This window comes from Rhinolophus ferrumequinum, chromosome 5 (assembly GCF_004115265.2).
Source record: "Rhinolophus ferrumequinum isolate MPI-CBG mRhiFer1 chromosome 5, mRhiFer1_v1.p, whole genome shotgun sequence".
Taxonomy (NCBI): Eukaryota; Metazoa; Chordata; class Mammalia; order Chiroptera; family Rhinolophidae; genus Rhinolophus; species Rhinolophus ferrumequinum.
Window position 1 is genome coordinate 22,502,441 of NC_046288.1, and position 25,512 is coordinate 22,527,952.

Here is a 25,512-nt window from a genome sequence, read left to right on the forward strand (position 1 = left end):
TGAATGATGCATGTTCTTCCAGCTGGATGACCACCTGTATCTCCTTACGCCCCTGGAAATCCAGTTGCAAACCTCTTCTGTTGACACTGCTTTTCATTTCCAAAAAGTCACATTGGAGTCCAGGCCAGCTCAGTCCCCTGATTCCTGAAAAATTCATGCAGGCTTGCTTTCAGTGTTAGAGTAGAATTATAGTTAATTGTTTATGTGTCTTGGTCTTTCTTCTCTGCTTTGTCCCCAAACTCTGGGAATCAGATATTAAGCTCGCATGACTTTTTTCATTAGGTTTAAACAAGAAGAAAGCAAACCCCACAGCCTTTCAATAACTTAAATAGATGTGTTAGTGGCATAACTCGTTCTTCTCACTGAAGTATGTTCTCCATGGTCCCAGGACTTGTAAAGCTGTCAACTCTACAGTGAACTTCCTCTGGACTATCTGTCGTCTTCAGTGGCGTCAGATGTGTCTGCTCTGAAACTGGTCAGCGTGTCCTAAGCACGTAAGTTTTCAGGGCCAGGAGAAATTCAGTTGCTATTGCTACTGGCCCAAAGCTACTCCATTCTCTCCCTTCCTGTCAATAGTAAGGCTGGAAAACACTCAGATTGCAAAATGCCTCCAAGCTTTCCAATGTACCTCCTGAAATCTCCTAATTAAGGAACTCCCTGTATAGTCAATCTTTTCACTGAAGACTCCTCTCATTTCCTGGCGTTTACTAAAATGTATCTCTCCCCTGAGCATATCCTCAAGCTCTCTTTGAGGGAGTATTATTTTCTCATGTCTGTTGTAATTCTGTTTTAGGGATTAAAGGTAGTGTCACATTGATCAATCTTCCACATGCTTGTTGAATAACAAAATTAAACCAGACAAAAGAAAAAGTCCTCTGCTTTTTTGAAGCTCATGACATTCAGCTGTACTCCCTGAGAGTCAACCATACACACAGTGGAGACCATGTCCGTACTTTATAAGGATCATATGGACTTTGTTGAAAGCTTCTTTTGATTACAACATAGAAAATTCTTGTGAACTTGGCTTTCAAATTCTGTTCCTTAGGTAAAAAAAAAAAAAAAAAAAAAAAAAGTAGAATAGGGATTACGATATCAGCCCATATCTATTTTTTTTAACAGATATGCTAAGGAATATTTGCATTATTACCGGTTAGATTAATCCAAACGGAAATTTACATCTAAATAAATGCCTTTGAGATAATCATATCAACACCCAATAATTAAAGAAACTTAAAAGTTAAAAAAGTTAAAAGTCCGTGATGAGGGGAAGAGAGGCAAGAGGCCGAGAAGGTAAACCTGTGAGAGGGTATTCAGGTAGATGAAACAGGACCACATTTCACCCAGTTAAGTAGAGAAGATCCACCTTTGGAGTCAGACAGACTTTACTTTGACTCCCTGAAATGCTTCTAAGTAGTTATTTTTAATAGTTACTAGAATTGCCCTTCCAAATGATGCAGTAAGTATATTTTTCAAAACATTACCAAACAAATAAATGTAAGTGAAGTTGATTTTAAGGAGAATCTAGTGGAGTCTAAGATCAAACAGTGCGTGTCCTTTAAAGTCTGAGCTGTAAAATGCAACTTGATTTGTGCATTAATGCTATAGAATCTTTTAAGCAGCACATTAAACTAGTGAATTTACCCAATGTTTATGGTAAAACCTGATCAAAGAGTTTTGTTTGCTATTTGAAGTTTTTCCAGTAAGGAAGAACATTATTATTTCTTTATTTTTTTAAAGTTCTTTGAGTAACATGTATCTTGGAGTTAAGCAAATGCATTTGGAGCACTTATAAAAGGTAATGCGTTTTTGCTTTTTTTATGAAGGTGAATTTTACCTTTTCTTCTTAATGGGAAATGCCACTTAATCAAAATGTTGATTGTGTGTGTTTTTGATGATAGTAATTTAATTGTATGAACACATGCCATATTGCAAAAAAAGGATTATAATTGAACGTACTTTATAAAAGAGTGTAGCAGAAAAGCTTTTAAAATGACTGTTACATCTTAAGTGTCTTTCATAACATGCAAATGGACATGAAATGTCAATCCTTTATTTAGGTCAATGTAACATGTAAGATTGATTTTTGTTTTGTTTTGTTTTGTTTAGGCTTTTCTGATTCAATGTATAGGGTAATTAGTGATAATATACATGATATACATAAGTTACAATATTGGTGTGACAACTGCAACATTATTCTCGATAACATTATTATATAAAACCTCATCTATAGGTACACTCATGTGTTTAATTCCCAGTGAATTACGGAGTTTGAGATAAAATCAAGGAACATAAAATTGTCCCTATAGAACAATATGAACTATACTATGACTACTTAACAAACCTACAAGTATGTATCTCAATCCAGAAATGTAAAGTATACCTCATAGCACGTATTGGTATTTGTGCTGTATTCTAGTGCTATGCTGGTTACTCAGTTTTTACATGGTTATAATAATTGAGCACATGTTGGGTCTTGTACTTTTTAAAATTTGTTCCTCATATATTTTATATAAACTCTTAGATATCTATGTGTGTAGCTTATATATGTATCACTTTCAGTGGTAATAATCCATACGGCACTTAAGCCATTCTCAAATTGCATATTTGTACTATTTGCATGTCCTCCCTAATCTGCATCACAAATATACCTCACTTCATATAACTATATGGATTGCTTTTGTAAAATGTTCTTGTAGTCCTTTTTTTTTTTTTTGTAAAATGATACAGTGCTTTAAGTGGAAATATAAAGAGAAAGGATTATAATCTTTGTTTTTAATTCTCTATTATTTATTTTATAGCCCCAATTTCTCTTTGCTTGAAACTTTATAATATCCTATTTTCATTGTAATTAGTTATAGAAAATCCAGTTTAGCTAGTGATTTAGATATGAACAAGTAACAAAAGTAAGAATTGAAACATATATGTCCCCAGGGATATGTGTGTGTGTGTGTGTGTGTGTGTGTGTTTTCTTTTGTTTACAAATAAATAAATTATGTCTTTGATTTTTAAATGTCCTAGAAATATAAAAGTAATTCCGCGATTAAGGCTTTTAACAACATTCTCTAATTTCTCTCATTTTTTCCAACTTTTTCTTTCCCTCTGGGTTTCAGGAAATCTTAAAATCCAGTACTGATTCTTTTAAATACCAAGAAATTTCTGTCTCCCTCCCTCCTTCTCTCTTTCTCCATTAGCATCATCCATGCCTACATCTATCATTAGCACATCTGAATAGATAATTACCAGATCTACGTATCTAACCCAAACTCTTTCTGAGCTCCAGAAATTCCCTGTTTGCTATCTCTGTCTCAATAGCAAAGTAACAATAGAAATGCATTTAAAAACGCAACTATTTATTCCATCACTTGTGTTATTGTGACCCTATTATCCTTTAAATCTAGTGTTTATTATAATAGCCTCCAAACTGTTTCTTCTACTTCTTCTTTCTTTGTTCTCTTATATTCTATATTCAGTAGAATATTCAAATTAAACTTCCTAAAACAGAACTTCATTCTTTGTTCATAAACCTCAATAGAAGATTTAATTTTCTAATTAAGTTAGTAGGCAGTTAAAGTCCTTAGCAAGGCATTCAAAATACTGAAAAGTATCACATCAGCTTACTTTTGTAGCTTTGCAACCCAAATTACTTTTGTAGCTTTGCAACCCAAATGCCTTCCATAGGTGCTATTAGTCATCAGAGTACTACCAATCTCAAGATCCATCTGAAAGGTCCTTCTTTAACTTATCAAATATTTACCAAGTGCCTGTTATGTAGCAATGAATGAAAATGAAAGAAAAACTAAACAAAACATAATTTCTGTTTTTGGGATACTCATTACACTGATTTGAAATTTAAAACAACAGTTCTAAAATTGTTGACAGCATGAGTAGAACTTGACTTATTTTGAATGATGAGTAGGTGGACACCAGACACAAGAAGTTAAGGACGTGATAATTCATTGAGAAAACAATAGTACTCTTTTCCACAAATGGTGCTAAAATGATTGGATATCATCATGTCAATGAATGAAGCTGGAATCATACATTTTAACATACACAAAATTAACTCATCAACCTAAATGTAAGAGTTAAACCTGTAAAACTGTTAGGAGATAACATAAGAATAAATCTTCATAACCTTGGATTGGGCTATACTTTCTTTAATATGACATCAAAAGCACAAGCAAACAGAAAACATAGATATTTTGGACTCCATCAAAATGAAAAACAATTGTGCCTCAAAGCACACTGTCAAGAAAGTGAAAAAATACCCACAGAATTGGAGAAATTATTTACAGATATTACGTATCTAAAAAGAGACGTGCATTCAGAATATATAAATATTCTTGTAACTCTATAATAAAAAATAAAGTAACCCAATTAAAAATTGGTCAGAGGATCTAAGTAGACATTTATCCAAGGAAGATATACAGATATCAAATAATCACATGCAAAGATGGTAAACATTAGCCATCAGGGAAATGCAAATCAAAAGTGCAATGAGATACCACTTCATAACCACTAGACAGCCTGTAATCCAAAAGACAGATAACTTTAAGTGCTGGCAAGGATATGAAGAAATTGGAGTACTCACACCCTGCTGGGGGTATTGCAAAATGGTGTGGCCACTTTGGAAAATAATCTGACAGTTCCTCATATGGTTAAACAAAGAGCTACCATATCATCCAGCAATTTCACTTCCTGGTATACTCATACATCCAAGAAACATTAAAACATATGTCCACATAAATATTGTACACAATTGTTCATAGCAGCATTCATCCATAAGAGACAAGAAATAGAAATGGCTTAAATGTCCATAAAAAGATGAATAGATAAATACAATGTGGTACATTCATAGAGTATTATTAAACAGTGGAAAAGAAGTACTGATTTAAGCTACAACATGAATGAAACTTGAAAACATTATGTTAAGTGAAATAAACCAGTCACCAAAAGCCACATGTTACATGATTTCATTTACATAAAATGTCTGGAATGGGCAAATCTATAGAGATAGATAGTGGACTAGTTGTTTTCTAAAGCTAGGGTGCTGGGGAAAATGAGGAGTGACTTCTAACGGGTGCGGGGTTTCTTTTTCAGGTGATGAGATTGTTCTAAATAGAACAATCTCAAAAGTATTGAATTTTACACTTTAAATGGCTAAATTATATGGTATATGAATTGTATCTCAAGAAAGTTATTTCTAAAATGTTAGGTAAAGAAGGATGCAGAGAGGCATGTTTCTTTTTCTTGCTATTCCCTCCACAAAGAATGATCTTCCTAGGTAGGTGTATGTCTCACTGCCTCATTGCCTTCAAGTGTCACCTTTTATTTAGGCCTGCCTTGATCACCAATCTAAATCTCAAAATATTCTCCTTTGCACATATTACTACCTAACATACATTATTTTACTTATTTATCTTGTTTATTATTTGCCTCCTCATTAATGGAAGAATTTTTGCTGTTGGTTTGTTGCTGTATCTCTAGTTTCTAGCAAATGCCTGGCACTTAGTAGATGCTCAGTAAATATTTGTTCAATGGATGAATGGTATCAGATAAAAGATGCAATAGACATACCCAGATCTCAAACAGCCTGGTGTGATTAGACACTACAGATAGCTGAATCAGAGGATAGCCAATGGGGTGTGATTATAAATAAGGCTGTAGAGGAAAGAATAAACCGTGTTACTGAGGATCTGTTACAGACACACTATGGAGTTTGATGGAATTTCCTATCGGCAGGAGAGAGCCAGGGGAGGGAGGTGACCAGGGGAACGTAATGATCATTGTTAGTTGTGAGGCCAGGAATTCTTTCTCTTCTTTTCTCTTCTCTTCTCTTCTCTTCTCTTCTCTTCTCTTCTCTTCTCTTCTCTTCTCTTCTCTTCTCTTCTCTTCTCTTCTCTTCTCTTCTCTTCTCTTCTCTTCCCTCCTTTCCCCTCCCTTCCCTTCCCCTCTGTTCTCCTCTCTCTCTCTCATAAGAAGGCGGTCTCCGAAACTATTTTTAATTTTCCCATCCATTCCATACTAGTTATCATATACTTAGAAGTACTGATGACACTAAGGACATATAATTTTTAACATGATTTACATCTGTTTATTATGTTATATTAGACTTTTTCCCATGGGTTAGAGCAGACATTTATTTCAATCTAACCAACTCAGTTTCTACTCTCAGTGTTTACCTTATTAAAAAAAAAAAAAAAGAGTGAGTAGAAATTCAAACAAGGTAAAACATTTCATCTTCCAGAAAAAAGCAAACAGCATTAACAAAACAAAACAGTATTTTTCCAATTTACCTTGGTTACAGCACTATGTAGATTCTCACACTAAAACCCAGGTAACTTAAACAATGTCTGTGGCCAAGGTGAGAAGAGTGCTAATTTTCTTTGTTCAGTTTTGAAATTACCATTTAGTCCAAAAAATGTAAATAAAAAGTGATCAGAGTTTGCTTTACACTCAGGCAAAATCTATTTATCAACTCATAAGGAAATTCCAAGCCCTGCTGTCAGTCCTTTGTTTAAAATGCACTGTAGCGTGGTGGTATGATTTGCATGTTAATGATGTGAATCCAACTGTATAATAAATGGGAAGGGGAAGATACAAACTAGCTTCAGAGAGCAAGTTTGTTTGTTTTACATGATTTCTTCCTTACATGTTTAACTTGAGAACACATCTATGAGGTATGCTTATGTGAAAGATAAAGAGGTGTCATCATTGATGGAGTGACAGTGAAGCAAGAAATTTCATTCTCAGATTTCTCACTCAGAAAGCAACTGGACACCGGAGGCATTTGAACATATTTGGAAGGCAGATATAATGTAGTAAACAAGAGGCTGGCAAAATTCATTCTGTGCAGTGTAATCTCTAAAGTCAGAAAGCATGAAACCATTACAATTTCTCTTTCACCAATACCACCTTCACCACCATCCTTGATTCAATTCAAGCATACAGTTGGGATACTTTGCATTTTTTTTTCATTTTCATTAGGTTCCTCCTTTGTATGTTCTCCTTAAGTAAAACAGCAAAATACAACCAAATTTTAAATATTAATGTGTGATTTGTGGTATTGTGTCTTAGAAATATTTGAATCACTAGAAATTGAAAAGACATAATCGTGTTTTGGAAAGCCATCCAATTTCCTTTTATTTACAGTCTGAGCCATTTCACAAATTGAAAAGCAACCATCCAGCCATCTCGTGTTTAGGTTAATATATATTTAAATGATCCTAAAACCATTATCAGCATGCAGTAGCCCTGTCATGAACAAATACAGATTAGAGGTATACGAAGAAATTCCTCCAGATCGGTGGTTCTCAAACAATGATGATTTTGCCCTTACAGAACACTTAGCAATTTTGAGAGATTTTTTTTGTCGCAGCTGGAGGTAGTAAGTACCCTTGGCATCTATTGTATAAAGTCCAGGGATATTGGTAAGTATTCTACAATGCGTAAGACAACCCCCTATGCGCACACACACACACACACACACACACACACACAAAACGAAGAATTGTGTGCCCTAAAATGTCAGTAGTACCAAGCCTGGGAATTACGTCTCTAACTAAAGATATGAAGCCAAATCATATACTGAATTTTAGTTTCTGATTCACAAACTGGGAAAAGAGTTAGAGATTGAATTATCTACTGGTATATAACAATGCTACCACAAATTTAGTGGCCTAAAACATTCACATGTGTTATCTCTGATATTCTGTGTTCAGGAGTCCAGACCCAGTTGAGGCAGGTCTTCACTAAGGCTGTAATCATAGTGCCCCACCCAGGGATGAGTTCACATTTGAATGCCGGACTGGGTAAGATTCTGTTTTCATGCTCATGTGGTCCTTGGCAACGTTCAGTGCTTTCTGAGCTGTCAGCTGAGGATGTCAGTTTCTTGCTGGCTGTGTCCTCAGTCCCTTGTCCCATGGCCATCCTTATAGGAAACTCACAACGTGGCAGCTTGCTTTTTCAAGCTAGGATGGAATGTCTTCTCATAAAACAGACCTTATAGTTGTAGGTCGTAACATAAATCGTGCACATAGTCACATACATCCCACCACCTTTGCCATATTTTATAGAGTAGGGGCAAGTATAGATCTCACCCACACTCAACGATAAGCAATTACACAAAAGTGTGAATACCAGTAGGTGGGATCATGGTGACCACTTAGGAGTCTGTCTGCCACAGGGAAGTTCTCTTCTGTTTGTTTTTGCATTTCAAAAATGGTGTATTTTATTAAAAGTTAATAGGATAAATGTAAAAAAAAAAGTTGTTGGTAATATATATATAAAATTATTCAGGAAACTAGATGGAAGACCACAGATGACTGTCACATCATGACGATCACCAGTACTTTTTCATCTGTGCAGAATATTTGCAATAACATAAACGTGCTTTCTATAGTCAGCTCATAAAATTGTCTGGCTTTAGTTGTGCCCCTTTTTTTTTCTGTAGACTGGTACTTTATCACTGGTTGTTTGCCCAGTCCTCTGTCTGTTTCATACTCTTTCTCTGTGTTAAGGATTTTCTCATTATTTGGGGTTTGGAGGTTGGATGTTTGGGGAGTGGAAAAGCCATCTTGGATTCTTCTTCCTTGCTAGTGATAGGTGAAAATTCTTCTGCATTTAAAATATATAATTGTAAGTAGGTTAAATGGAATAATAATAACTGAAAGTAATGTAAGTTGCATAACACAAAAACGGGTATAGAATCTCTCTCTACCATAAATTAAATTTAACTTGTTATAACAAATTTGTCTTATTATAATAAATTTTGTTTACTAGATCTTTGCTGGGAAACTTTCTCTGTTTACTTTTACTTTAAGTGTATGCTGAGTCTTTCCTTTGCTGTTAATACAAACCAGATTAGTTTGTACACAGTGTTAGAAATTATTTCAGCAGAGAGAGGGTAATGCTACAAAGGTTATACTGTTAAAGGGATTTATTGTTAAGCAAGGAAAGACAAATATGAATGAATAAGAGTTTTATGATTACATTGAATCTTTTATCCATTTGTGTTCTTTTAAGATGTACAAATAACTAGTTCTTTTCATATACTATTTGATCTGTTAGATATACTGTAAGACATATACTGTAGTATTCAATACTGTGGGATGACTGATGAAATTATTATGGTAGACTGATACCAAGTGTACTTTTCACTTTAACAGAAGAATTGGGAATTTCTATTTTATGTAAGTTGTATTCATTATGCACAATCTTTAGGGACATAGAAATTATATAGTCAAATAGATTGTTTTGTTTCCTTCAAATAATAGTGCACATGTTTCCACTGTTTGTGTTATATATTGACAAGTACACAAAATATTTAGTAAGCGCCTATTATATGCCAGAAACTGCACTGGGTGTGCAATATTACATTATTATTCATAAGTCTATTTTCCCAATTTTTTATAGGGAACTAACACTCATCCTGGTTTAGAGATCTGCCCAAAGTTTCACAGCTAGAAAATGGAGGAGCTGGTTCTCATGTGTAAACATCCCTTCATGCAGCTCTACCTAGATAGCGGTGTAAAATATTCTCTCTCCCAGGAATAATAAAATCTTGATTTTTTTTGGGGGGGGGGAGGGAATTATGTCCTAAAAATAATAAACATATGCCAAATACAAGCATGAGTAATCCGGAATAATAGTTTTAGTCATTCTTTCCCATTTTCTATTTGCAATAACTATAAATCATGTAGATTTAACCACTTAAAGGGGAGTAGGATGCAGAAGGGAAGAATAGTTAAGACTGAGAAGGAAGTGTTTCAGAAAGAAGCATTTGCATCGCCTAAGATGTGAAAGGGCCTTTTTGAGACACGGGAAATAAATCTAGTGGTTAGATGGGAAAGAGCAAAGGCAGGGAGGCTTAAGTGGAGGGAGAAGTAGCAGGGTTAGGATTAGAGGGACTTTTAAGCCATATTTAAGGATTTCAAGCTTATAATAAGGTCTGTTGGGAGCTTTTAAAGAGCAACAAGATCAGATTTGCATTTTTCAAAGATCATGCCTGACATGAGGCGAAAGACAGATTGTAGGTATTCATGGGATGATGCAGGGAGGTGACTTACCTATTGATAGCTGCAGCTACCTGCATGGACCTCAAGAGCATTATGCTTTGTGGGGAAGAAAAAAAAGTCAGCCTCTAAAGGTTCCATGCTTATGATTAAATTTCTATAACATTTTTGAAAGGAAGAAACTATAGCGATGGAGAATGGATAAGTGGTTGCCAGGAGATAGGAATGGGCGTGTGGGTATGAATAGAAACAGGTAGCAGAACCAATTCTTTTGTAGATGGAACAGTTCTGTATCTTGAATGTGGTAGTGGTCACAAATCTATACATGAGATAAAATTGCATATACATATACATGAATAAAGATTTAAAAAGGTGAAAAAGTCTATACTCAAATTAACAGTCATTCCCAATGCCCATTCCCTGGCTTTGATATTATACTGTAGCTATACAAGTTCCCACCACTGAGGAAAGCTGAGGGAAGGGGTTCTTCTGCACTGTTTTTGTAACTTCTTGTGTGCGGCTATACTTATTTCAAAATGAAATGTTTTTAAATGCTATTATAATCAAATAGGAGTGATTCAGGATAGTGGATGTGAGAGTGCATTTATTAAACACATATTAATTGAGGATCTCCACTGTGTCATTTGCTGTTCAAAGCACTAAGAATTGATGCTGAGCAAAACAGCAGTAGTCTGTCTTCAGCCTTTTGGCCTGCCAAAAAGATTCTAAAACTTGTCCTGCAGAGACTATTGTACAAATTTTTGACACACCCTTGTATAAAGATCAGGCTGTGCTTCCAAGAGCTCAAACTACAATGGAATTCTGTTGTTGCTTGTGGACTCCAAAATTATGTAGACCAGGTACAATTTTGGTTCCACAATAGTTTGATCTTATTTGTATTACATATTTCAATACTGATTTAAAGGTCCCTTTTCTTTCCCATCTCCCCATGTATTTTATTTTCAAAGCTAAATAAATACTGATTTGTTTTTTGAAAAAAGTGTTGTTGTATCCTGTATGCCTCCAAAGTCTGTCATCTCAATTTTTGAAATACCGCAGAGCAGGCAAATAATTTTGAAGAATTATTTTCCTCTGTATTTACATTATTCTTTCTTTAAAAAAAAAAATGCAAGTAATACCATCATGTATCTTTCTAAAGCTGGTTTGGATAAAGTGTATAGTTGATTATTCCTGAGATTTTAAATGTCCTTCAGAGACTGAGATGTAATTTTACTTCAGGCTGGCATATCCTCTGTCCTTATTATCAAAATACAGAAAATGGTTCACCTTTCTAAGTTAGATAGCTGTTTATAACTTTCCTGAAACAGAATTGATGGCATCTGGGGATAATTTGAATTTGATTGTATTAATGTTATTATTACTGAATGTCTATTGGATGTCAGTATTATTGAAGTAAATATAGAAATGCACATTTTTAAAGATAAGGAAAATTTGACTTTCTTGAAGGTTAACTTGCCTAAAGCCACACTTTGGCTATAGATGATTATCTAATATTTGAACCTAAAATCAGTTCTCTATCTAGGACATCTCACTGCTTTTTATTTTATTTTATTACTAATACAGTAAATGTACTTATGAGCCATTTAAGGTATCTTCACAGGTCTCTGAAAAAGAACAAAGTTCTTTTGGAGTAGAAGAGCCCAATATAATAAATATCTATTTTATTTACCTGTGTGCCTAGCATTTGGAATATAAGTCTGATGTGCATGTATTTGTGTGTATGGATGGATACATGTGGGTGGATTTTTGTTTGTTTTTGTTTTTTCAGTACAGAAACCTGAAAATTATTATCCTGTGGGCAGATTTTCCCACAGAAGCAAATGCCTTCTTTAGATCCATTTATCACTATTTCTAGAATGCACAGCTTCATTCTCTTAAAAATAAAATAATCGAGAGAAAGCTAAATGGGGAAGTTTTTATTACTCTATTAATTTGGAAAGTGATGAGTAGGCATGGTTGCATGAACGTTGAAAGAAAATAAATTAATTGGTGCACATATGAGTGAGCAGATATTGCTCAATTCTCAGCTTGAGGATTAGTCGAAAACATTTGCCTTAGGGATAAATGTTATGAATTCTATTCCTGAATCTATAACAGACAACACCTTGGCCTAATCACTCAGTCACTTAATCCTCACTGCAACATAGACAATCTCTAGTGTTTCTTTTATTTTAGGGGGAAGTAATTATGAATTAGCATCTATGTAAATACTTAAGTTTCTTCAGAGTCTAGGTCTATAATCTCTGACACTTGTCTTGTGGTTATTAATACTGACACTTTTCTTATGGTGTAAGTAAAAATGTGGAACTCTAGTATATTAAGTCTTTTTACAGAATGTAATGGAGTGAGTGATCAAATTATTTAATCTAATTATCACAATTTAAATGTAATTGAAATACAGTAATGTACATAGACCTTCTGAAAATGCTTTTGAAAATAAAACATAGGTATTTATCCTGTCGCTCACCCATCATGCACTATTGAGTACTTAATATATGTCAGATCGTATACATGCATGGAAAACAAAGTAAGATATCACATTTCTGCACTCAGGAGGATTGTAGAATATAAATGTGTTTTGGGCAGAATGACTTAATTTATCTATTGAGTTTATAATCTGTATGCTGATACTTAGGTGATCTTGAAGGAATTACAATATTTTTGTGGCTTTACTTTGAATTAAGAATCATTTACATACCAATATACAGCTCTGTCTTTTTTCAAATTTTTTAAATTACCTCATAAAGTGAATTGTTTAGTGTCCTCAGCAGTGTTAGGTGGTGTGCACAGTAAAGAGCCAAACTCTTGCTTTCTACAACCCACAGGAAAATGAGCCTGCCTACCCTGCTACCCTATAAGACCCTTGAGGAGAAGGACCATGTTTTATGCAACCTTGTATTCCTTTTCTAGCAGCTACTCAGCTCTCCTATTCTTGTTATTCTTGGGTTTATTTGATGAAGAAAATCAATGATCTTTTTTTTTTTTAAGAAATACTTAAGGTACATAAAAGAAATATAATGTCCTTCTTTTTTTCAAGACACTATATACAACAAAACAAAGAACAGTAGCTACCCTGAAATAGGGCTTTATATTTTATCAGTTTCTTAGAAGCTTGTTCATGTGTAACAAGGCAAATATATATTTTTCAGCTTCTGCAATGGATCAAAGTTACTAAAATTGCATTCTTAAAAAAAAAACCAAAAATCTGGAGTTTAAATTATGAGCTTTTCTTTACCATTCACTTTAAATATTTCATTTCCAAACAGAGGATAGTTTTATTTTTCTTGCATTTATTTTAACTTCATACTCGTAAATAAATCATGCATAACCCCTACATTTCAGTATCATTTTATCTTCATAGGTAAAGTACACTTCACAAATTAATAATAAAACATATGTCACTGCAAATGTTAGGCAATAACTCTAGCAACTCCATAAAAATAATGTCAAAACTAGGAGAATAAAATACAATATAGAGGTTAGGAGTAAGGAATTACTCTAAATCCTAACACAAATTAAACTATTTACCGTCCTTGAATGGTTTGCTTGTTGTTGAGAAATCAGTAAGCTCAGATTCAGTAGAATTTATTCCCCCAGCTTATTTATTTACATGGGTTTGTCCCCACCAAGGTTTATTTGACATCCTAATAAATTAACATGTAATAGAAATTTTACAGTAATAAGAACACCGACATAACTTTGCTAGTTGTAACTCAGGAATCCTCAGGAATATTCTCATATAAAATATATAAAACTTCCTATTTGAAGTCAATATTTTTATGTGGTTATTTCAATGTTAAATAAATGGTAGTAATTGAAGATGGAGCTAGGGAAGGATTTATGTAAAAAGATCTAACTCTTATTAAAACGAAAAGTTCAACTAATAATTACTGAATGCTTACTGCATACCCGGAAGATCACAATATTTATATTCGAAAGCCATCACCTCCTGTCTCTAGTATTTAATATACTAGAGTTTCCAATTGTTACTTACAATCCCGTGTTGTCACTCTATGCACTTTTATGTATCGATGTGCCGCATAACATTCTGGTGGTCATGATCACCACCACTACCACCTGAGGCGTATAGCCAAATACATAATTGTTCTCCCTATTTCCACTCTTCTCTCATTCAGTCACTCTTAAACGCAGTAACCCATGGGATCCTGTTACACTGAAGTCAGATCATGTCACTCTGCTCAGAACTTTTCAGTGGCTTCCCATACCAGACAGAGTAAATGCCAGAGTCCTCACCAGTGCCTGTAAAGTCCTCTGTGTTACTGTCCCCCACCGCCTCTCTGACCTCATTTCATATTGCCTCTTTCTCACACACTCTGGCCTCCTCACTGTGTTTGAGCCTTTGCAGATGCCATTCCCTCTGCCTGGAAAGTCCTCATCATTCACATCTGTCACTCCACCGCTTCCAGCAGGTTTTCCTTCTCACGTTAACAACTAGACCATGCCTGGCACCACATAAAAATTGCAGCTGCTCGGTCCTGACACTTCCTATTACTTTACCATGCATTATTTTTTTTGCTGCTTCTTCTTAGTACATTTTAATGTCTAATATACGGTATATTTCAATGTGTTTTTTTCCTATTGTTTCTCTCTCCTATTAAAATTAAGCATTATGAGGGCAGCAATTTTATTGTTGTTATTATTGTTATTGTTGGTTTAGTTTTGTTCACTTCTGTGTCCCCAGCATTTAGAATAGCAGACGACACATAATGAGCAATCAATAATTCTTAGTTAAATTAAGAAATAAATAGTAATATTATTACTGATAGTAAACATTTACTAATCTGTTCTTCTGTCATTTACTTTGCCAAGTACTTTAAATCCGTATTGCCATTTTTTTCCAAATAATTATGTATATTATTATGGGCATTTTATTGTGCTTCACTTTTTCGTGATATGCAGGTACTGTATTTTTTACAAATTCAAGGTTTGTGGCAACCAATGCCAAGCGAGTCTATTGGTGCCATTTTTCCGACAGAATTTGATCACTTCCTGTCTCTGTCACATTTTAGTAATGCTCACAATAATTCAAACTTTCAAATTGTTATTATAGGTATTACAGTAATCAAGGATCTTTGGTGTTACTATTATAATTGCTTTCGGGCACCACCAACCTTGCCCATAGAAGATGGGAAACTTAATCTATAAATGCCGTGTGTGTGTTCTCAGAACTCCACCAACCGGATATTCCCCGTGTCTGTCTCCCTCGCCTCGTGCTTCCTTATTCCCTGAGACACAACAATATTGAGATCGAGCCAATTAATAACCGTACAGTGGCCTCTCAGTGCTTAAGTGAAAGCAAGTTGCCCGTCTTTCACTTTAAATCAAAAGCTAGAAATGATTACGCTTAGTGAAGAAACCATATTGAAAGCTGAGATAGGTCAAAAGCTAGGCCTCTCACACCAAACAGTTGACTAAGTTTTGAATGAAAAGGAAAAGTTCCTGAAAGAAATTAAAAGTGCTATTCTAGTGACCACACAAATGAGAAGATAGTAAAACAGGCTTATTGCTAATAGGGAGAAAGTTTGAGTTGTCTGGATAGAAGATCAAACCAGTCACAACTTTCCTTAAGCCAAAGCCTAATCCAGATCACGGCCCTGACTCTCTCCAATTCTGTGAAGGGTGAAAGAGGTGAGGAAACGGCAAAAGAAAAGTTTGAATGTAGCAGAGGATGGTTTAAGGAAAGAAGCCGGCTCCGTAAGATACAAGTACAAAGTGAAGCAGCAAGTGCTGAAGTAGAAGCAGGTCATCCAGAAGCTCTAGCTAAGATAATTAATGAAGGTGGCTACAGCAAACAACAGATTTCCAATGTAGATGAAACAGCCTCATTTTGGACAAAAATGCCATCTACAACTCCCATAGCTAGAGAGGACAAGTCAATGTTTGGCTTCACAGCTTCAAAAGGCTGGTTTACTTCACTGTCTTGTTAGGGGCTAAAGCAGCTGGTGACTTGAAGTTGAAGCCAGTGCTCATTCACCATTGCGAACATCCTAGGGCCCTTAAGAATTATGCTAAATCTACTCTGCCAGGTGCTCTATACATGGAACAACAAAGCTTGGATGACAGCACATCTGTTTGTAACACGATTTACTGAATATTTCAAAGCCATTGTTGAGACCTTTGCTCAGAAAAACAGATTCCTTTCAAAATATTCCTGCTCGTTGACAATGAAGCTGTTCACTCAGGAGCTGTGATGGAGATGTACAGTGAGCTTAATATTGTTTTCATGCCTGCTAACACTGCATCCATTCTGCAGCCCATGGGTTCAGGAGTAATTTAAACTCTCAGGTCTTATTATTTAAGAATATACATTTTGTAAGGCTATAGCTGCCATAGATAGTGATTCCTTTGATGGATCTGGGCAAATTAATTGAAATACTTCTAGAAGGATTCACCATTCTAGATGCTATTAAGAACATTTGTGATTCATGGAAAGAGGTCAGAATATTACCAGGAGTTTGGAAGAAGTTGATTCCAACGCTCATGCATGACGCTGAGGACTTCAGTGAAGGAAGTAACTGCAGATGTGGTAGAAACAGCCAGAGAACTAGGATTAGAGGTGGGGCCTGAAGATGTCAGTTTCTGCAATCTCATGATAAACCTTTAAGTGATAAGGAGCTCCTTAGGGATGAGCAAAGAAAGTGGTTTCCTGAGATTCAATCTACTTCTGGTAAAGATGCTGTAAAGATTGTTGAAATGACAACAAAGCAGTTAGAATATCATATAAACCTTGTTGATAAAGCAGTGGCTGGGTTTGCAAGGATTGATTCCAATTTTGAAAAAAGTGCTACTGTGGGTAAAATGCTCTCAAACAGCACTGCATGCTACAGAGAAATAATTCATGAAGAAAATCATTCATGAAAGGAAGAGTCAATTTATGTGGTAAACTTCATTGTTATCTCATTGTAAGAAATTTCCACAGCCACCCCAACCATCAACATCACCCTGATTAGTCATCAGCCATCAACATGGAGGCAAGACCCCTCCACTAGCAGAAAGATTACAACAATTTGAAGGCTCAGATGATGGTTGGCATTGTTTAGAATAAAGTTTTTTTTTTTGTTTTAATTGAGGCAAGCTCATTCTTTTTATACATAATGCTATTGCATACTTAATAGACTACAGTACAGTATAAACATAATTTTTATATGCACTGAGAATCCAAACATTAATGTAACTCACTTTATTGTTATATTAGCTATATTTCAGTGGTCTGGAACCAAGCCCAGAGTATCTTCAAGTATGTCTGAAGTATGCATTTGTGTCCATGTAGTAGGGGAAAAAAAAATACCTAAGGTACTGAGGAGTATCATAATTTGTCCAAAGTCATATATTTTATAAATGATTGAGTATTTATCTTATTGTATTATGAGGAGATATTTCTATTATTTCAACATTTTATCAACTCTAATAGTCTCATGATTTCACTTTTTTATATTTCATAAGTTGGAATGTGCCTAACAGTTGAACACATGTCAGAGTTTAATTCGCAGAGATTTTTTTTTTCATAGAAAAACTAATGATGTTGTACCTTCCCCAAATTATGGTATATTTAAATCTTCTTACATGCAGCACTTTTTGCTTCATGTCTAAATCCTTGGTGTAATATAAAACAAACACCAATAAATATATATTGAATGAGATATGGTTAGTATGTTTCTCTTTCTATTTCCTGTCTTCTTCAGGAGCTTTTTCTTTAAAGCCTCTTAGAGAAGGCTTCTGGAGGGCAAGGAACATGATAACCACACTCAACATTTTATTCCTAACAATGCCTGTCACAAAAGATGATTAATAAATATGGGTGGAATGAATTAATCTTGTAGTTCTCAGAGCTGAGCTCTCTTAGAGGCAAATAATATATGCCATGACTGAATCTCTTGGTGTTTCAGTTTTACCATGTCTAAAATAAGGATAATTAATAGAACCTGCTCAGAAGTAAATGGGACAGTTCTATTAAGTGATCAGAATAGTCCCTGGTCCATAATAAGTGCCCAATATGCATCTAGCAGGTCTAGGCCGTGGCAATACTAATAAAAGTATATGTGAGCAGTTTCAGGGACAAATAAATTTCCAAACTCATCAAGAGTTTTTACATGTGTTTCTGTCATTAAGTTTTGCCTAAATTTTTAACATAGTTCTAATGGAAAGGGAGGGATTTTGATAGACTTGGATTAGAATCCTGGTTTTATTGTTTGCCAGCTATGTAAGCTTGGGAAAATTACTTAATTTGACTTCTTTCTTCTCCAAAATGAAGACAAGTATACCTACCCAAAGCCTAATAGGAATACTAAATTAGAGCACATAATAGCACACACAACATAGTTTCTGACATGATGGTCCAAAATACCTATGTAGCAGATAATTTTAATAAGATGCCTCCCAAATCCTATATGTTCAATTTACATGATGAGGCCATTGCAAATTCATGTTTATTAGAACAGATAGTTTGCTCTATTTATAATAAGGATAATATCCTATGAGAGAATCAGAAAATATAAATGGATCAAATTACAAAAATAAATATACTTCCCTATGGCTGCTAACATGTGGAATTTTCACTATATCAAGAAGCCATAGAACCAAGTACTATAAATGGATTCTGAAAAGAATTAGATAATGTCATGACTCGTAATATTAATGTTTCATTTTTAAAACTAGATGTAATCAAATCTACTTCTACCAACTTACATCTGTGAGGGTCCAGCAGAATTTCTTTCTTCTATCCAGAGCCCTGCACAACTAGCCAAAAGCCACTTCCAGCATTGTTATGCTTTTAGTTTTCTTATTTCCTCTCTCAGGCCCTTGGGAATACTTCTTCGGTAATTGATCTTGGACTTAAATAAATACTTGAAGGGTGAGGAGAAGGAAATGCTTCTGTAGTCAGCCAAAATATTATATGTTGGAATAAAGTCAACACAAAAGAAAGGCTTCTAGAGGGAAAACCAAGAGGAAGGGAACTATTTCAGAGAGGAAAGGAGAAAAATGAGCATGAATCCAAAAGAAAGTCCATGCACTTTATGAGTCGAGGGTAAACACTTATTTTGAAGTGAAGTTTATCCTATCTTTGATTCCAAAATTTTAATGTTCTGTTTTAAATACTACATATTTTTAGAAGATGCCTGTGTTAGTCTGCTAGGGCTGCCATAACAAAATACAATAGACTAGGTAGCTTAAATGATGAAAACGTATTTTCTTACAGTTCTGGCACCTGAAAGTCCAAGATCAAGTTGCTGCAGGACCGGTTTCTCCTGAGGCTTCTTCTCCTTGACAGACAGATAGTTGCCTTCTCACTGTGTCCTCTGTGCTCCTGCATCACTGATAACTCTTCCTCTTCTTCTAAGGACACAAGTCCTATTGGATTAGGCCCCCATCCCCATGACCTCCTTGAACCTAAGTTACCTCATTTGAGTCAGGGCTTCAACATATGAATTTTGGGTGAAAACAATTAAGTCCATATCAATGTCTATCCTAAATAATAAATATATTTTGTGATCAAGGGTATTGATGTTTCATTAGATTCACTTTAGTTGCTTCAGTCTCTTCTTCAAATGTTTATGGAAGACTCATAGTTATAGAACGCATGAAATAATTCAGAATATCATTTTTGATAGCATGTGATGAAAAACACAGACTATGTCACTTGGGACATTTATTTATTATGTATATGATTATGATTCACTTAGATTAGAGTCTAGTTTTCTCATTTGTAAAATTAAGAATTCATAAAAACAATTACTCTGCACGTTTTTTAGTCAGAATTTAATGAATAGACGTAAAGAAAAACATTGCAAGACATAAAGCACTATACAAATGTTGGTTAATTTTAATGTTTCCATTAGTATATTCCACAGATTATAACCTGTAGTACTGTTCAAACTATGTGTTGTTGTTTTTTTCTTTTCAATGAAAGCTGAAGGGAAAAAATTCAACAAAATAAATCAAAATATAAGAATAGAATAAGCCATGGGCAACAAATTTCAGAGGAAAGGAGAATTAAATTGTCTTTTGGAAACAAGGCTAATTATTAGGGGAAAACATTAATGTGAAGCTTTTTCAGTTTTATGAAAATACTAATCTGTATAAGCACAATGAATATAATACCTATGGAAAAATAATAAGGGAAATTGCACAGTTTTGATAAAGCCTTACATGTAAGTAGTCACTCAAACTTATTTTCTTTTACACAGTAAGCTTTCTTTGATACACAAGCACACGAGGCACTTAATCGCATAGAGTTGCATTACTAGTTATATATGCAGGTACGCTTCAATAACAGCATATGCTGAGAAGTGTCCTATCACTTCTCCCTTACTGAAAAATGGAGAAACACAATCACTGACGGCATATGATATAAGCTGGAACCTGGCCAATCCAAATACGCTGCTATGATTCTTCAGTGAATGTAGATTGTTTTCCATTGTATCTAGCAATAAGACAAGTTCTTTCTTGGGCACTGGTGACAACATGTATATATCACTAGTACTTATTCTGCCAAACGCTGGCATTGAGCACAGCACTAGGGAGTCTTACATAGCAGTAAATGGAAGGAAGGGATGGGGAACAGGGACAACTTTTAAAATGTACTTTTATTTTGGTTAAAGTCAAAGGGAATGATATGACCCAGCTTGTAGGCATCTCTCTTTGTCACAATTCCAAGGACATATATTCTCTACTGATCCTTAATGTTAGTATGTCTGTATTAAATGAAGTCCTTGAAATGTATTTCATCCAAATACAATATGAACTTCTGTAAAATCTTTTTTATCAGTATTTTTGCTTCATTAGAATGTAGTCAACTTAAAATGATTATTTGGAGATAGAGTCATTTTGGGAAAGAGGGGTCTTAGTGTTCTCCCTATTTATTTTCTCTTTGAGTTGTCTAGTGGTTTCCTTAATATAGAATAAAATACATTTATAAGATCACTTTTCCAGCCTATCAACCATAGGGACTCTTAGCTACCCCATTTGTTATTTTTCTCTATTTGTCATTCCCCTTCTTTCATGAAATTTCACAACTGGACCCTCCCTTGCTTTCTTGACCTATTCCTGATGTTCATCTATCTTGGCTGATAACTTATTTACTCTTGGTCAGACATAAGGACATAATTTTGAACAAAACACATGTTGGTGTATAACCCCATCTTGGTAAATTTGAAAAGGCTCCTTAATGGAGATGGCATCCAAGCTAAACCTCAAAGGATAAATAGGAATTAACCAGGTGAAAATGGGGCAGGAACACTGCAGCATGTGTAAAGGCACTGAGGCAGGAAGAACAGGTTGCGGTTGGAGAACTATTGGTAATGTTATATGGTTTAAGAGTAGATTTAAAAGATGAAGAAACATTATAAATGAGCTGGAAAAATAAACTCATGAAGGGTTTAGGAATGAAGACAAGGATCCCAGTCTTTGTTTGGAGGGCAGACAGAAACCACTTAAGGATTTTAATCTGGAGAGTAACATATTCCGATTCATACCTTATGAAATGCCTCTGGCAAAAGGTGAACAGTGGTTTGAATAGAGTAATTTTAGAGAAAAATAAAGAACATTTCTTTGTATTGTATAGTGGTATTGTTAAATACAATTTTGATGCGATGCTGTAGTCTTAAAAAACCTGAAATCTAGATCATTTAACTAGAGCGTAATGATACATATATTAAAGCTATGCTAAAAGACAAATCTATTCAAAATTGGTGAGTACAAAGTCACAAAAAACAAAAATCTTGTGATAGTGTGTCATTGCTCCTTGTCTACATTTGGGTGATTGAAACAATAGGGTGACAAATTTTCTCACTTTTTGTGGGATTACGCAGTTTTGTCAGAGCAAAAATGATTGCAAAACAAACCTCTTTTCCTCCCAGAGCATTATATGCTAATTAAAATATCTAACTGAAGAAACATGCATTCATTTAGAAAGCGTTCTTCAGCACCTATATAATTCTGAAGAAGAGGAGGAAGGTAACTGAAAACACAGCTATTTTGAAATTAAATTTTACACTAGTTCGAAAACTCCCTGAATAATTAAATTTGAGCATGAGATTATTTAATATAGCTAACTGCTATGAATCTCTATTTTTACATGATTAAACAAAGGAAGACAAAGAAGAACTAAAAATGCTTTGTTTAAAACAAAAACTATGGTTCATTATCAATGAAAAGTTTAGAGTCCCTGTCAAAAAATTAAAAATTACTCAAAATGGTCTCTTCAAAAGTACAAATTAGAGATGGAATTATTTAAATTAAAGGAGTCAGAGAAAATACTTGGAGTTAGATTTTAACTATCACCTTACTACACCAACTAGTGTGAAATTAAAAATAATTTTTCCATTAACTGGAAAATTTGCACAAAATATATACTTACATCCCAGTAACAATATCACTTGCACATTTTTTAAGTCTAATACTCAATATTAATAAAAATCATATTTTTTTAATTTTAATATTATTTTATTAACTAAATTTAATATTAATAAATTTAAACTTGCCATTACATTTTCTTAATTTTATGGTTCCTTTTTGAAATATGTCAATAATTTTATAAGTAAACAGTATATTAGAATCATATGTTTACTATGTGTAATTTTAAGAATTCAACTAAGTTCTTCAAAATATATTGTTAAATTTTGTATTTGAATATGTTAAATGCATAGAGTCAGTAATTTTATTTTATGAATCCTGAATTTTTATTTTGTGAAAATAGATATTGAAATACCAGTATTGGCTTTTTACACCGGTATTGGTTTCATTAGCAAGAAGGTTAACTGCCGTTTGCCTCCGTTGACAATGGGTTGGACATAGATAATGGTGACTGGGAAGGGAGCAAAATAAAGGAATGAGGCAGACGCAACAAGACTTGGTGTATATGGTGTGTATGGAATCAGAAGTGAGTAAAAGGATACTCTACCTCTCGTGTGGACTTTGAATAAATGGGCTTATGAACATTATCCCTCACATAGAGAGGGAACATCAGAAAAAGGTGGAAAGCTGAGAAGAGAGGGAGAGGAAACAGAAGAACAAGTAAGAAGACAAATAAAAAATAGCATCACTTCAGAAAATGCTCCAATATCAAAGACTTAATGTTCAGGAAATTCATACCTCCTTCCCCCCTGCCATCTCTATACTGTTTTTGGAAGCTTTCTGTACACTAAATACACTGTGATGGATTTGCCACCTCTTCTGGGGCAGCAGATTCAAGTTGATGACATGTGAAAGAAAGCAGACAATGAGTAACAAACATTAGGAGGCTCATCACAGGATTCCCTTCAGTTCCTAAACCTGAACTACTGTGAATCTGGCTAGAGTCAGTGCCCCTGTGGTTTGTTGGCAGTAAATGAGGTTAAATTAAGGGTATAGTAGTTTGTAATCTTATAGTTAGGAATGCAGTGTGTGTGTGTGTGTGTACTCCTGCATTCTTATGATGGGAATATGAATATATTTTCCCAGAAGGACAATTCTTTGCCATGATTCTTCTTTCCATAGTGTGGGTAGGGCATTCCTTTGGATACATTATTGGTTTAATAACTTGTGATACCTGGTCATTGAACCTAACCACTTATACATGGAACCTGGAATGCATTTTCCCATTAAAAACATAACCTACTTAGAAAATAATTTATGGATGCAACTAATTGGAAACTACTTATGCTTTACATTAGTAAATGTCAAGTTTGAAAATTTTGATAAGATGGATCAGTTCTAAGAGCATCAGGGTAGATCACCCCGCTACTCTTCATTTGGAGTATAGTTAAGGAGATTATACTCAGAGTTGAATTTTATTTTTTAGCTCATGAGCACTTTAATTCATGATGTTTTTTTCCCTCTCCCGTATTTTCTGCATCTTCAGAAACGCATGTTATACTTAATGTGAAAAAGATACTGTATGTGCTCTCTCACTTTTGATATCAAGTTTGAAAATTCAAAGGAGGCTAAGTTTTAATCCTCTAATTGTATAAGAGGCAGGAAGTATTAAGAAGCTTACTGAAGAGTTGAGTGGTACTGTAATTTTGTTTTCTGTGATTTGAGTTGCGAAGAACCATAAGCAAGCCTATGTTTGGCATTGAGCAAATGACTGTCTTGGTACTCAAGTGCCGCTCTGGTACTTCTATATTGGCTTATTTTTCCCATGTTTAAGACTCTGAATTTTCAAATAAAAACGTTTTTCTTTAAAGTCTTAGGGCTTTTGAGGTCCTACTGTGAACAAGCAATATAGGCGTTTTCTTTTGAATTTTATTTCAGAAATTTCTACCACAGGACCTCTTGGCATGGGAAGCACCACCACTAGTACCACCCTTCGGACCACAACGTGGCGTACAGGCAGGAGTACCACCCCATCAGTGTCAGGAAGAAGAAACCGGACGACCAGCACCCCATCTCCAGCTGTTGAAGTGCTTGATGACATTACCACGCACCTTCCATCAGCATCGTCCCAAATCCCAGCTCTGGAAGAAAGCTGTGAGGCTGTAGAAGCCCGAGAAATCATGTGGTTTAAGACACGTCAAGGACAGATGGCAAAGCAGCCGTGCCCCGCAGGAACTATAGGTAAATCAGTCCTATACAGTTAAGTCAAGGGTGTGTCATTACTTCTGCTTGCTTTTCTAGCATTTTTTACTTTAATTTTTTTTTTCACCTTTGATTGCATTCTGAACTCAGATAAATTGCAATTTAAAGCAATGCATTTGCAGAGTGTGAAAATGCATTCTGAAGAAGTCACCAGTAAGAATTGGATGGCGATACTCAGACATGTGAGATCAGTGCTTTCCACCTGGAGGGCGGGGTTTCTGGGTGGAGTTACAGTTAGGCTATGGATGTCCCCGTCACTGTAGAGAGCCAGCTTTGCTATACAGCAGCCCAGAGAGAATCACTAGATTGCTGTGGGGTGGTACTCAGGTTTGTCACCATCCTCAAATGTTGATTGTAGAAAATGAGATCGAGGACTTCTATATTAGAAGACAATCACTGAAACCACCTAAAATTTAACAAAAGAGAAGTTTGACTATTGTTTTTACCAGTCGTATCTGCCTATTGATAGTCAAAGGCTCTTAACGTCGTCAGGGATCAAATGAGCAGGAGCCAACATCCCATTTACCCAGCATCCACGAGAGAGAGCAATCCTGCATCGTTTTCTGTAAGGGATAGTTAAGAACTAGATAGCTCTTTGCCCCTTCGTTTTTACTGGCATGATTCATACTATCCCTAAGTTGTAGCCATATTATATGTACAATATTTAAACCATAAATAGTTTGATTTGTTTTATTGTTACATATATTGACCTTCATAAAACTTTACTTAATCCAATGAATAGCATTTGCATTATTCCATAGAATATGTAAATAAAAGAAATGCATAATAGATGTCACTATGCTACCTGTATATTGGGACTGTATCTTTGGGTGTTTTTTGGTTAGTTTAAGGAAGCATGTTTCTCTAAGAAAAGTTCCAAAGTGGATACGCCTTTCTGAATTCC

The 25,512-nt window shown here is 34.8% G+C and overlaps 1 protein-coding gene across 14 annotated transcripts in view; it reads left to right on the forward strand.

Moving 5' to 3' along the window:
- ADGRL3 (adhesion G protein-coupled receptor L3) overlaps positions 1-25,512 on the forward strand; it is a 747,432-nt gene that overhangs the window by 559,845 nt on the left and 162,075 nt on the right. For 12 of the 14 annotated variants that reach the window (XM_033106169.1, XM_033106171.1, XM_033106175.1 and 9 more), the window contains one exon: positions 24,285-24,587. In XM_033106169.1, the coding sequence (XP_032962060.1) occupies positions 24,285-24,587 (303 nt within the window). The remainder of the gene's footprint in view (positions 1-24,284; positions 24,588-25,512) is intronic. The other 2 variants (XM_033106170.1, XM_033106180.1) reach the window with 1 other exon arrangement.